Source organism: Neomonachus schauinslandi, chromosome 10, assembly GCF_002201575.2.
Source record: "Neomonachus schauinslandi chromosome 10, ASM220157v2, whole genome shotgun sequence".
Taxonomy (NCBI): Eukaryota; Metazoa; Chordata; class Mammalia; order Carnivora; family Phocidae; genus Neomonachus; species Neomonachus schauinslandi.
The window spans coordinates 70,834,888-70,848,074 of NC_058412.1; the positions used below are offsets into that span (position 1 = coordinate 70,834,888).

The window sequence follows — 13,187 nt, forward strand, 5'->3', positions numbered from 1 at the left end:
TAAAGATTTTACAACTAACCTGTTTTAAGTACCGAAAGAAAATATTTCATTGTTACAAAGTATACCGTATACAGAAATCCAAATCCGTAAGAAAATACCTAGGTTATTTTTATTAAGTCAATGTAGCACTAGATGTCCATTACAACTTTTGATAGGGGAGAAAAAGTAGTATTTATTCAAGTAGCACATTTCCCAAAGACTGTACTATTGAGCAAAGAATGTAACCCAACATAAACCATTCTAAATTTTATAGGCTCAAAAGAATTTCCAATTCATTCATTTCATGAAAAAGTTATTTACAATACTTTAGCCAACTAAGCCAGCACAACTACACAGTTTTAGGAATAAATGAGTAAGAACACATCCCCACAAGTCTTTGCATGAAACAAGTATGACTACTAAAAAAATTACGAGAACAAATTCCTAGGAAAAGACCACCCCAACCTGCATTAAAGTTGCAACCTCACATATCTTTTCTTTATTACCTACCAATTTTCTATGCTATCTCTTTGTTTATAATACAGCTAAAACATTGACCTAATGGTTGGAAAGGGAAGCATTAAAAAATAAGTGTAAAGAACAAATAGTAACTATAGTAGAAAGACCTCAGTTGATCAATGTAACCTTGAAGTTTACCTCAAGGTTCATTTTACCTAGCTGAACATGACTATGATAGTATCATTTTGCCTTTTAATAAAAAAGAGACTGTTTTAGCATGTTTATGCAGCACATATATTTTTTTTTTTTTAAAGATTTTATTTATTTATCTGAGACAGAGAGAATGAGATAGAGAGAGCACGAGAGGGGGGAGGGTCAGAGGGAGAAGCAGACTCCCCGCCGAGCAGGGAGCCCGATGCGGGACTCGATCCCGGGACTCGGGGATCATGACCTGAGCCGAAGGCAGTTGCTTAACCAACTGAGCCACCCAGGCGCCCTATGCAGCACATATATTAAATGTAATGTTTATTATGGTGTTTTTTCACATACCACATTAAATTGTCCCAAAAATTTGCTTGACACTAAAATGGCTCCATCATGAACAAGTCACTCAGAAGAGCAAATATTTTTTTTAAACTAACCATTCTTCCCACGTTAGAACAACAGAAGTGAAGCTACAGAGACTGATGATTAATGTAGCAGAAAATTATTTTTATCCTCTGTTCATCTATGGCTTTGCTTATTAACAGGCATTCTTTTAGAAAGGCTAAATTAGAAAGAACTGGTGTGGCAGGAACACAAGGGTATTAGTCTTAATTAGCTGAAGTGAGCGAAGCTTAAGCTAGTACAGCTGAAGCCATAGCCGGAGAGGAAATAAAAATCTGTTAACACGCTGTCCAAAGCAGTTAAATGAACTTCTTGAGGAAAAATAGCAACAACCCTCCTCTTTTAAATACCTTGCAATAAATCCTAAAGGATAATTCTCTAATCTTATATAAATCAAATAGAGCTATAAGAGTTTAAGAGTTTCTTTATAGTCATCAGAGTAAAAGCATTGAACAGTTTTATAGTGAAGTTTCATGCAGCTCCTACTTAATTTTGATACTAAATGCACCATTTGCATACTTTCACAAATTATATATACCATTATATGTGCCTGAAACACGCTTTTTAAAATATTCAAGATGGTTTCAATAACCAATTAACTTTTAACTGAATATGTGTCTTTACTTAAACTAATAGTGTTAGAGGGTGCCTGGGTGGCTCAGTCGTTAAGCGTCTGCCTTCGGCTCAGGTCCTGATCCCAGGATCCTGGGATCGAGTCCCACATCGGGCTCCCTGCTCGGCGGGAAGCCTGCTTCTCCCTCCCCCACTCCCCCTGCTTATGTTCCCTCTCTCGCTGTGTCTCTCTCTGTCAAATAAATAAATAAAATTAAAAAAAAAAAAAAACTAATAGTGTTAGAATTTTGGTCTTCATGTATATATTCTAGAAATATTAAATTTCACAAACAATAGCTTTACGATATAGAAAGAATTCAATTCCACAAATGTAATTTAATAAGTGTAAATTAAGAAAGAGATAATGTTACATAATAACATTTACAAGGCTATTTTTTTCCTATACAACAAGAAGTCTTTGCTACATTAAAGGCAGTTACTAACTTCACAATTCCTGGTCCTGCTTTAAACCATTACAAATCTTAATATCCACGTCACATGACTCAAGAGGTGCAAAGACTGGTCAATATTCTTTGTGACTACTCATTAACACATGCCCATCTCTGATAACCAAATTGAATATTCCTCAAATTACATCAAGAACCAACAGCATTGCTGAAATTTTCACCAGATCTAAATTCAAGAACTGGACATATAGTTTGTATCTGAAGGAGTTTGAACGCTCAAAGATGAAAGGTATCACAAACCTCTCAAAATTCCTATTCTTCCCTTTCTTGATCCCACAATGACTGATGATAGTTTCATCAAAAAACTATGTGACATGAAGACCAAATAACACAGATTTGAATTGCTCTAGAAATAGGACAATCATAGACAAAGTGACTCCATGTCCCAGTTAACCCAGGACAGTCCTAGTTTACACCTATTATTCTGAGGTTATTATTATTGAAATCCCATTTCTCTCTCAAAAGTGGATTATAGGCAAAAGACCCAGAAGAGCCAGTGTCATATTCAAGGAGGAAAAAGTTGGAGGACTGACACTACCCCACTTCAAGACTTACTAGAAAGCTGCAGTAATCAAGACCGTGTTACCTGGTGAAAGAACAGACAAATACATCAATGGAACAGAACAGAGAGCCAAGAAAGTGACCCATATAACATAGTCAACCTGATCTTTAACACAGAAACCAAGGCAATACAATGGCACAAAGATAGTCTCTTCAACAAATGGCTGAACTGGCTATCCAATGCAAAAAACATGAAACTAGACATAAATTTTACACCCTTCAAAAAAAAAAAATGACTAAACATAGATCAGACCTAAATGTAAAATGCGAAACTACAAAATTCCTAGAAGATAGAAGAAAATCTAGATGACCATGAGTGTGGCAATGACTTTAGATTCAACACCAAAGGTACAATCCATGAAAGAAATAACTGATAAGCTGGGTTTTATTAAAATTTAAAACTCCTTTCAAAAAAACATCAGGATAATATGAAAAGACACAGGTTGGAAAAAATGTTGCAAAAGACATATGTGATAATAGGCTGTTATCCAAAATACACAAAGAATTCTTAAAACTCAACCATAACAACCCAATTAAATAATGGGCCAAAGATCTTAAAAGACACTTCGTCAAAGAAGATATAAATGGCAAATAATCATATAATATGCTCCACATCATAAGTCATCAAGAAAATGCAAATTAAAACAATGAGATACCACTACATCCCTATTAAAATGGACAAAATCCAGAACACTGATAACACCTAATGTTGGCAAGGATGTGGAGCAACAGGAACTCTCACTCATTGCTTGTGGGAATGTGAAATGGCACAGTCACTTTTAAAGACAATTTGGTGGTTCCTTACAAAACTAAGCATACAACCCAGTAGTCACTCTCCTTGGTAGTTGAAAACTTACATCCACACATAAACCTCCACACAGCAGCTTTATTCCTAACTGCCAAAACTTGGCAAACTGTAGGTGAACAATTAAATAAACTGGCACATCCAGACAACGGAATATTATTCAGTGTTGAAAAGAAATGAGCTATCAAGCCACAAAAAGGTATGAGGGAATCCTAACACCATATTACTAAGTAAAATAAGCCAATCTGAAAAGGCTAGATACTACATGATTGATTCCAACTATAGGACATTCTGAAAAAGGTAAAACTATGGAGACAATAAAAATATCAATGGTTGCCCTGAGTTGGTGTGGTAGGAAAGAATGAATAGGAGGAGCACAGAAGATTTCTAGGACAATGAAAATACCCTGTATGATACTGTAATGATGGATACAAGTCATTATAAATTTGCATAAACACATAGTATATACAACACCAAGAGCAGTAACAAACTATGGACTTTGGGTGTTTATGGTATGTCAACGTAGGTTCATTGTAGCAAATGTACCCCTCTGGTGGGGGATGTTGATAACTGAAGAGACTATGCATGAATGGGGGCAAGAGGTATATGAGAAATCTTTGTACCTTCTCTTAAATTTGTTGTGAATGTAAAGTTCTAAAAACATTACGTCTTTTTCAAAAAGTGGATTATAAACTATATATAATCACCCTAAGAATAGAATAGCAGTTCTTGCAAACCCCCAGGGGTCCATGAGACCCTTTCACTGTGTTCACAAGGTCAAAATATTTTTATAATACCAAGACAATAAAAATTATTTTTTCACTTCTCAATTTTTTTGTTCTTTGACATTTGCACTTACAGTGCAGAGCACTGATGAGTAAAAGTGAAGGCACCTTGGGGCTCCTGGGTGGCTCAATCGGTTAAATCTCCAACTTCTTTTTTTTAAAGATTTTATTTTTTAGAGAGAGACTGCATGTGCACCAGAGGGGGAAGGGGGAGAGGAAGAGAGACAATCTCAAGCAGACTTGCCACTGAGCACAGAGCCCGATGAAGGGCTCCATCCCAGGACCCCAAGATCATGACCTGAGCCCAAACCAAGAGGCGGAGGCTCAACAGACTGAGCCACCCAGGTGCCCTAAGCATTTGACTCTTGATATCAGCTCAGGTCCTGATCTCAGGGCCATCAGTTCAAGCCCTGTGTTGGGCTCCATGCTGGGTGTAGAGCCTACTTTAAAAAAATAAAAAAAAAAGTAATTGGGGCACCTGGGTGGCTCAGGTCATGATCCCAGGGTCCTGGGATCAAGCCCCATATCGTGCTCCCTGCTCAGTGGGAAGCCTGCTTCTCCCCCACTACCTCCCGGTCCCCCTCCCCCTGCCTGTGTTCCCTCTCTTGCTGTGTCTCTGTCAAATAAATAAATAAAATCTTAAAAAAAAAAAAAAAAAAAGTGAAGGCACCTTAGCATGAATTAAGGCAGTATTACCAAACCTGACTAGTGGTCAGTTTATTTGTTCTCCATCACTGCTCACTCACAGTAAAAAAGAGAAAAAAAAAACAGCAACAATAAAACAGTTTCACTAAAGAAGTTCCTGAATGTAACCATAAAGAATTATTTTTATGAAATTTCAACCCTCAAGGATACTTCCTTTTAATAATGTGGGATGAAATGGGAAGAACACAAAGCATTTCTGCAGCATACAGATACACAAGGAAGTATATGGAAAAGGACTGGTGCTGTTATTTAAGTTGAGAGCTGATCTCACCTCTTCAAGAAACACTATTTTTACTTGAAAGAATAAGTGACACAAACTATGGTTATTCAGACATGTCTCTTTGGCAGTCATTTTTTTTTTTTTTAAATGAACCAAGTGTGCCCATCACTTCAAGAAAAACAAACTGACAGTCTTTATTTGGCAATGGTAAAATTCAAGCTTTCAACTAAAAATCTTAATTTTGTAAACTTTATATCCACCACAGTGAGCATGATAGCTTCCCAATACTTTTCTGATGAAATGTGTGGTGATATTAATAGTATTTTTTTATCTTGTATAATGAAAGTGTCAAGTGCGTAACTGAGTGAAACAATATTTTCCAAATAACTAACGTATGTTACAAAAATCACACACAGGTTAAGGAGTCCTTCAAAGTGCGAGACACACCAGTGAACTTTAACATTACAAAAAGTCCACTGATTAAGTTTCAGATTCCACCTTGTAACTAAGCTCTCAGAAACTACCACTTGTTGAGTTTTAGTATAGTATCAAGTTACCTGAAATTGCTATTAAAATACCCCTCTTTTTCCAATTATACACCCGTGGAAGGCTAGATTTTCTTCATATACTTTAGCCAAAACTACTACGTATCACAACAGATTGAATTTAGAAATAGATATGAGAATCCAGCTGCCTTGTATTAAGCCAGACATTAAAAAGATTTACAGAAAAGAAAAACAATGCCACTCCTCTCATTAAATACTTTTTGTTCTGGAAAATAGTTTTTGTTTTTTGTTTTTTTGACAGAGAAAGACACAGCGAGAGAGGAAACACAAGCAGGGGGAGTGGGAGAGGGAGAAGCAGGCTTCCCACCAAGCAGGGAGCCCGATGCAGGGCTCGATCCCAGGACCCCGGGATCATGACCTGAGCCAAAGGCAGACACTTAATGACTGAGCCACCCAGGCGCCCCTGGAAAATAGTTACTTTTAACAAATATATGTTATTATGTTAACATATAAAGAATTTTTTGAATTTATAAAATTTTTAAATTTCTCAGCTTTAATCTCTAATATGATAGATACTTAACAACCCACATAAAAGAAAGCTCTTCAAGGTCCTCAAGTTTTAAGAGTGTAAAGGGGTCCTGAGACCCCCCCCAAAAAAAAAAAAGTTGACAACTGAAGATACAGGAAATTATTAAGCAAATGGATAATAGAGTCAAAGAAAATATGACAGGGCAAAAGCTTTAAAGATAGAACAAAGGCAAATAACTTACTCCATTGTAGATTTAATTTGAACTTGTTATCAAGAGATAAAAAGGCTGTAGAAGTAAGTTAGTTTAGGTTATTTTAATCAGGCTTTCAAAAGCCTACAATGAGAAGATATAATTAAGAAGTACTTCAATTTTATGAGGCTATTTACTTCAAGAATCTTATTATAGGGAACCTAGAAATGAAGAGGGATAAAAACAAGGCCTGTAATGCGTTTTTAAAGGATACAGGTACTGCCTCCTAAACCTTTTCATTATAAATGATGTAGAAAAGAATAAAAACTGTCTTGTTTAAATGTAATTATTTCTATTATTCTAACTTCCAAGAAAGAAAATAAGAATACAGTACAGAATGAAAGCCAGCTAGACATATTAGTTGCAAGACTATTTTGTGATTTAAATCACTGGTAATATTACCATCTTGCGGCAAAATCAAGTATTGCAATTTTGAATGACAAAGAACCTGAGCAGTGTTAACTGCTTTTGATAAAAAACAGTCTAGTCTTTCATTCCTCCACACTGGCCACCCTCCAAGTCACTCCAAGGTTTAAAAAAAAAAAATTCTTTAAAGTTCTTCAATAAAGAAAAAATGTTATTTAAATAGAGAAATAAAAGGGATGACCTAATAAAATAGTTAAGTTAAAAACAAAAGCATAGGGCGCCTGGGTGGCTCAGTTGGTTAAGCGACTGCCTTCGGCTCGGGTCATGATCCTAGAGTCCTGGGATCGAGTCCCGCATTGGGCTCCCGGCTCGGCGGGGAGCCTGCTTCTCCCTCTGACCCTATCCCCTCTCATGCTGTTTCTCTCTCTCTCTCTCTAAAATAAATAAAATCTTTAAAAAAAAAAAAAAAAAGCATAACCAAAACTCTAGAAACTGATGTAAAATGTTTCAGTGTGTCAACTTAGTAATTAAAACTGCTGTGGCTAATTCTTATAGAGCAAAGTTATACTTTATAAGCGTTAACATTAGATAAAAGTTAAGTCTGGTAATTCAATATTCATTGTTAACTTATTTCTTTTTTTAAGTTATAATTGCAGCCACACTTAAATTCTCTTCTTTTGTAATAAACAAGATACTAGCCTCCTTACTATTTTCTCTTCACCTTGGCCCATGTGATTTTCCTTTGAATTTTCCCAAGTGTGCAATGAACAGTCTAGTTATTACTGACAATCCAATCCAAAATCTACCCTCACTTCTGGCAGACATTAATCTACTTCAACGAAACCAAATAAAACCTATGTGTGTGTGTGCTGGATGTAGACATACATATACACACACACACACACACACACACACATTAGGATAGCATAAAAATTGTAAGAATCAGAAAAGAAGGAATAAACGCTAGAAAGATAGCACAGTATTTTTTTTTCTTAGCCACTTTTTTCCAGTTTAAATTGATACACATAATATGGAAAATTATTTCCCTCAAAAGCAGAAGTTTCAAGTCCAAGAAATGAAAAGTACGCAGGGTTAATTTCTAGCCATCATTATATAATATCCAAACCACGAAGTAGCCTGAATAATCTCCATATTCTTGTTAACTCTCCATTTTGCTTCCAATACAATAATAGATTTATAATATATACAACAAGCAAGAGAAAGATAAAGAATGCACAAGCATGCAACCACCCATCTTTCCCTCTGCTTTTTCAGCAACGGTGGCTGGGTTACTCCTTGACTCAACCCAGTCAAATTCTCTGAAATAACTAGTGGGTACTCCCAATAGCACAAACAATGTAACTTGTTCCTCTGAAGTAACACTTGGTCATCCTTGTGGACTTTAATATTTTGAAAAGCTAGCTTGAATAACCTAATTTTGTCACCAATAATTATGGGATGATGGCTTATTCTGTGTTCATTTAATAGTAATGGTTTTGAGGTCCAAGCCCTCTCACCTTAAGAACATTACCCTGTCTAATATAAAGCCACCACAAATGAGAATTTGTTCTGAAGACCACAATAGTACTAATTTACTAGCTATATCCAACCTGTTGATGACTGCAATGTTTGGTGCAAGCTGTTTGGCAACTGAAGGGTGAACACAGGTGAATGGACGCTATTTCTGAAGAAGTCCTCCGTTGCTTTAGACTGCAAAACCTTTGTTTCCCAGAGCTGTGGAGGAGAAAAAGTTTGTTAAAAAAAAAAAAATGGGATATCTATGTCTTTAACTATAATAAAATGTCAGCTGATGGCACAATGAATGGGTAAACATTAAACTATAATTAAGGGGTTAAAACTGTAATTTATCAGTTTTTTAAGAAAACAGAAAGGGATGGGGCGCCTGGGTGGCTCAGTTGGTTAGGCGACTGCCTTCGGCTCAGGTCATGATCCTGGAGTCCTGGGATCGAGTCCCACATCGGGCTCCCTGCTCAGCGGGGAGTCTGCTTCTCCCTCTGGCCCTCACCCCTCTCATTCTCTCTGTCATTCTCTCTCTCTCAAAAATAAATAAAATTTAAAAAAAATTAAAAAAAAAAAAAAGAAAGGGCAACTTGTATTGTCTACAAACCTGCTTCAAGTCTTTTAAAACTTGTTCCTCTATACCTTCTTCAGCAAATAGATCCCGCACTCCTTCAATTACATCTTCAATTACAGATTTGTAGAGTTTAGGCTACAAAAAAGCAATTGTTAACACTTTAAACTCTCAAGCTTGAATGTATTCAGTGTACATACAGTGTATACTTTCTTATGGTTTAAAGAAAAACCACCATAAGGATTTTTACTAAGTGCAATCTACTTCCAGTATAGTCTCAGCTGTCCATAAATTCTGACCCATAGTCTCAGGCTATCTACAAGGCTGACTTACAGAACTACAATCAAATATGAGATAATAATTCATCAAGATGGTAGGTTACAGTTACTTGGTTTTTCTGTCAGAATTTAACCTTCCGGGATGCCTGGGTGGCTCAGTCATTGGGCGTCTGCCTTTGGCTCAGGTCCTGATCCCAGGGTCCTGGGATCGAGCCCTGCATCAGCCCCACATCGGGCTCCCTGCTCAGCAGGGAGCCTGCTTCTCCCTCTCCCACTCCCCCTGCTTGTGTTCCCTCTCTCGCTGTCTCTCTCTGTGTCAAATAAATAAATAAAATCTTTAAAAAAAAAAAAAGAAAGAATTTAACTTCCCCCTCCTTTTATTTTTTTATTTAAATTCAACTAACTAACATATAATGTATTACCAGTTTCAGAGGTAGAGGTCAGTGATTCATCAGTTGCGTATCACACCCAGTGCTTATTACATCACATGCCCTCCTTAATGTCCATCATCCAGTTACCCCATCCCCCACCCCTCCCCTCCAGCAACCCTCAGTTTGTTTCCTATGATTACAAGTCTCTTCTGGTTTGTCTCCCTCTCTGGTTTCATTTGTTTTATTTTTTCCTCTCTTCCCCTCTGATCCTCTGTTTTGTTTCATAAATTCCACATGAGTGAGATCATATGATAATTGTCTTTCTCTGATTGACTTATTTCGCTTAGAATAAATTCATTTAAGGCAGGTGGAAACAAACCTACTGTCTTCAACTTACTTTTTTCTCAGAGGCCAAAGGAGTTTTTAGAGTTCACTATATTACTTCCACATATGGGACTAAGTTGCAAGCCATAAGATTGAGACAAGCACTTACAATAGAGTAACCAAAGACTATCCCCCTTCCAAAATACAGGTAGTCCAAAAACTATTGTGAACCACTGTCAAGCAAAAGTACTACTGCACCAAAATGGATTCCTAACAGAACATAAACAGAACATCAATGAACCATACCCTTCCACAAGATTTGGCAATAAAAACTGTGGCATTCTAGGACTGCTCTTTCATACTACCCAGTAAACACTCTAAATACTCCTGCTCACACCAAGAGTAGTTAGGCTTAAAACTAATCCCTCTAAAGATCCCGGGTAAGCTTCTGAATAGGCCAATCAGTAACACGTTATTCACAGGCCTATCCATTAAGATTAAGTGCCCTAGATTAGTTGCTTCTTCTCAGTTTACCCTGATAAAGGCATACTAAAGTGCTACTTCAGTGTTCATCCAAGCTAGCTGGATCACATTTACAGCAAGAGGAAAAAACTCCTAGGGCTAAAAACTTCCTTAAGATCCACCCTGAGTATAAAAGAAGCTGTCAAAAATAAACCATTAGAACACAATTTTTCAAAAGCAAAATAGGTATTGAACATACTTCCTCTTCTGGAACTAAGGTTAGACTTTATACCCTTTCCCTGTTACCTTCATTAGAACTATGTATAGTCCAGGAAGTTCATCTTAACCTCTTCTTTTTTAAAAGAAAACACACACAGCCCTCCGTAAAGTTCACCATCAGATAAAATGGTACACAGGGTAAAATCAAGCCTGAGTATTTTACATATCTTAAAATACATTATCAAAAAATGGATACACATTGAAATAACGTGTCTCTAAAAATGGACCCTTTTATGCTGCAGATGTGCACATGGAACCCATAAAATAACAGACCCGGACAAGCCCACTGCCTTTCACCAAATATGAAGTTGGTTCAGGTGAACTGAAAATAAAGGTGACTCCTCGTTTTTCTCTTTAATTCAGCTTTTTAAAATTGATAGAGCGTTTCACAAGTGCCATTTTAGCCTGTCAATTCTCACTGTAAGGGTGGGAGATCAAGGTTTGTGTTTAATTCCAGTTGTATACTTAGGCATTCAGGATGGGGAAATGGGGGTAGGAGAGAACTCAAAAAACATGCGTGGGGTCACACGAAGTATCACATCACTTGTTACTTCAGGTAAATAATACAGCTCCCTATCAACAAAGGCCATACCGAAAGTAAGAATTACAGTGGGAGTACAACTGAACTCGGGAATTTTCTAAACATACAAGAAACTGGGAGGGTTAACGTGAGCTTCAGCTCTAACCACCTCTGCCAGACAACCTCAGTGCGGTGAGGACCGCGCGGAGGAGGAGGCCGTGGTTCCCCCAGCGGGCGGATCCCAACTTCCCGCTGAGCTACTACTGGTCCTCATCGGCTTCCTCCAACGCGGAGAACAGCCGGGGCCACTAAGGCGAGGGTTTCCGAAAGGCTGCGAAGGGCCAGGAGGGGCAAATGTGTGTGCAGGACTGGGTTGCCGTGACACCTGGACCAGCCCTCCCTCCACACAGAGCACAGGCCTAGGGGCCGGGCTGGTCCTCCTTACCACGGGGTTGACGCCGGCCATGACAGCGGCTCTCCCCTCGCGCCTGCGCGACACGCGGTGCCCGACCGAGGCCTCCTCGCCGCTCGCTTTGAACGCCTTGCACGTTGCCTGCGCAACTACGCAGGGACGCTGGGGGCGGGGCAGGGGAGGAGAGAAAGCTAGTGGGCCGAGCAGGGTTCCCTGGAGAGAGGGAAGAGGTTGGTGTGCATGAGCAAAGAAGCCAGCTGAACTGGGCTGATTAAGTGCAATCTAAACAGCTTTGGACCGTTCAACGGATCCCTGAGGAAACTTTATTTCCTCAGTCTGTAAAGTAAAGACTGAGAAAATAGGGGGGACGCGATGCAGTGGTAGATTCCAGTTCACCTTCAGCTTGGAGGGGGGTTGGGCCAGGGAAGTGGGGAGACTAGCCGCTTCTGTCCTCTCCTTCTACCAATTTTCTCCCCTCCCACTACGCCCCGCGCACAGCTGAACTCCAGTAAAAATATAACAAAAGCCAAACTCGTCTGTGATGGATTCTCAAAGTGTAGGACAGCAAATCAGCATCATCTGGGAACCTGTTAAAAATGCAAATTATTGGGCCAACCCCAGACCTACCTAATCAGAAGCTCTAGGGATGGGGACCAGCCTTCTGTAATTTCAGCATGCTCTCCAGATGATTCTGATGGTCGCTGAAATGAGTTTCACTGTCCCAAGACAAAGATTCTCAGCTTTGGCCTTCCAGTGAAATCACCTGGAGAGTTTAATAAACATTTGGCACCTGAGTCTCGCCGCAGAGACTCTGATTCTGTTATGCAGCTTAGGTGGAGAACGACTGCTAAAATAAAGTCAGCACCAGGCACTACCCAGACTCCTTTTCCTCCTCAGGTAAAAATCACCATCTCTTGACCTGCAATAATTCCCTTCCCCCCTGAAAGGTAGAGCATTTAGGAGCATACCTTGACTAGGACTAAGAGTAAATCTAAGCATAGATAATGTGGAGTCTTAAGAAAAAGTCATCTATTGTCACTACTCTGCCTTTTAAATAGCCTTTCTAGTCTGCAGATAGGTCCTGACTTAACCAGATGGCTAGGTTATTTAATGATTTAAAAATCATATTAAGTTTAAAATTGGCTGTTTATTTATTTGTATGTATAAATTCATTAGAGCTCTTTATGCCCTACCACTCTGTATTTGCTTTGCCTGGGTCAGGTACCTTATGATTTGTGAGTTTCAAGCAGCTGATTTATATGAAACCCTTTAGTAGACTCTGAAATTAAAAACCATCTGAGATTTCCTTTACAAAATGCCAAGAATTTTATACAGTAACTTTTAATGATTGTACCTCTACCTGGCAGTTTACTACCAGAAGTATTCAAAGAAATGACTTATCTGTCACCCAAAATAGAAAAGCTAAAAGCAGTCATTGATTTCTACTGATATTATAAAATCCAATTAAATTATTCAAGCTGAGAAATAAGAAACCTGAAAGGTCTCTTGTTTTCCAACTTTTCATAGTCAAGTTTTAAGACCTTATTCTTACATGCATATGATTGGTAATCACCTAACAGTGCATTGTTTTTATATTAC

General features: G+C 38.3%; 1 protein-coding gene across 2 annotated transcripts in view; it reads right to left on the bottom strand.

The window, feature by feature from the left end:
• GTF2A1L (general transcription factor IIA subunit 1 like) overlaps positions 1 to 11,651 on the bottom strand; it is a 51,963-nt gene extending 40,312 nt beyond the window's left edge. Inside the window, exons 1-3 of one of the 2 annotated variants that reach the window (XM_021701138.1) lie at positions 11,622 to 11,651; positions 8,979 to 9,080; positions 8,461 to 8,584 (exon numbers count right to left, since the gene is read on the bottom strand). In XM_021701138.1, the coding sequence (XP_021556813.1) occupies positions 8,461 to 8,584; positions 8,979 to 9,080; positions 11,622 to 11,642 (247 nt within the window). In that variant the 5' untranslated portion in view covers positions 11,643 to 11,651. The remainder of the gene's footprint in view (positions 1 to 8,460; positions 8,585 to 8,978; positions 9,081 to 11,621) is intronic. The other variant, XM_021701139.1, reaches the window with a different exon arrangement.
• Between the last annotated feature and the right edge of the window lie 1,536 nt (positions 11,652 to 13,187).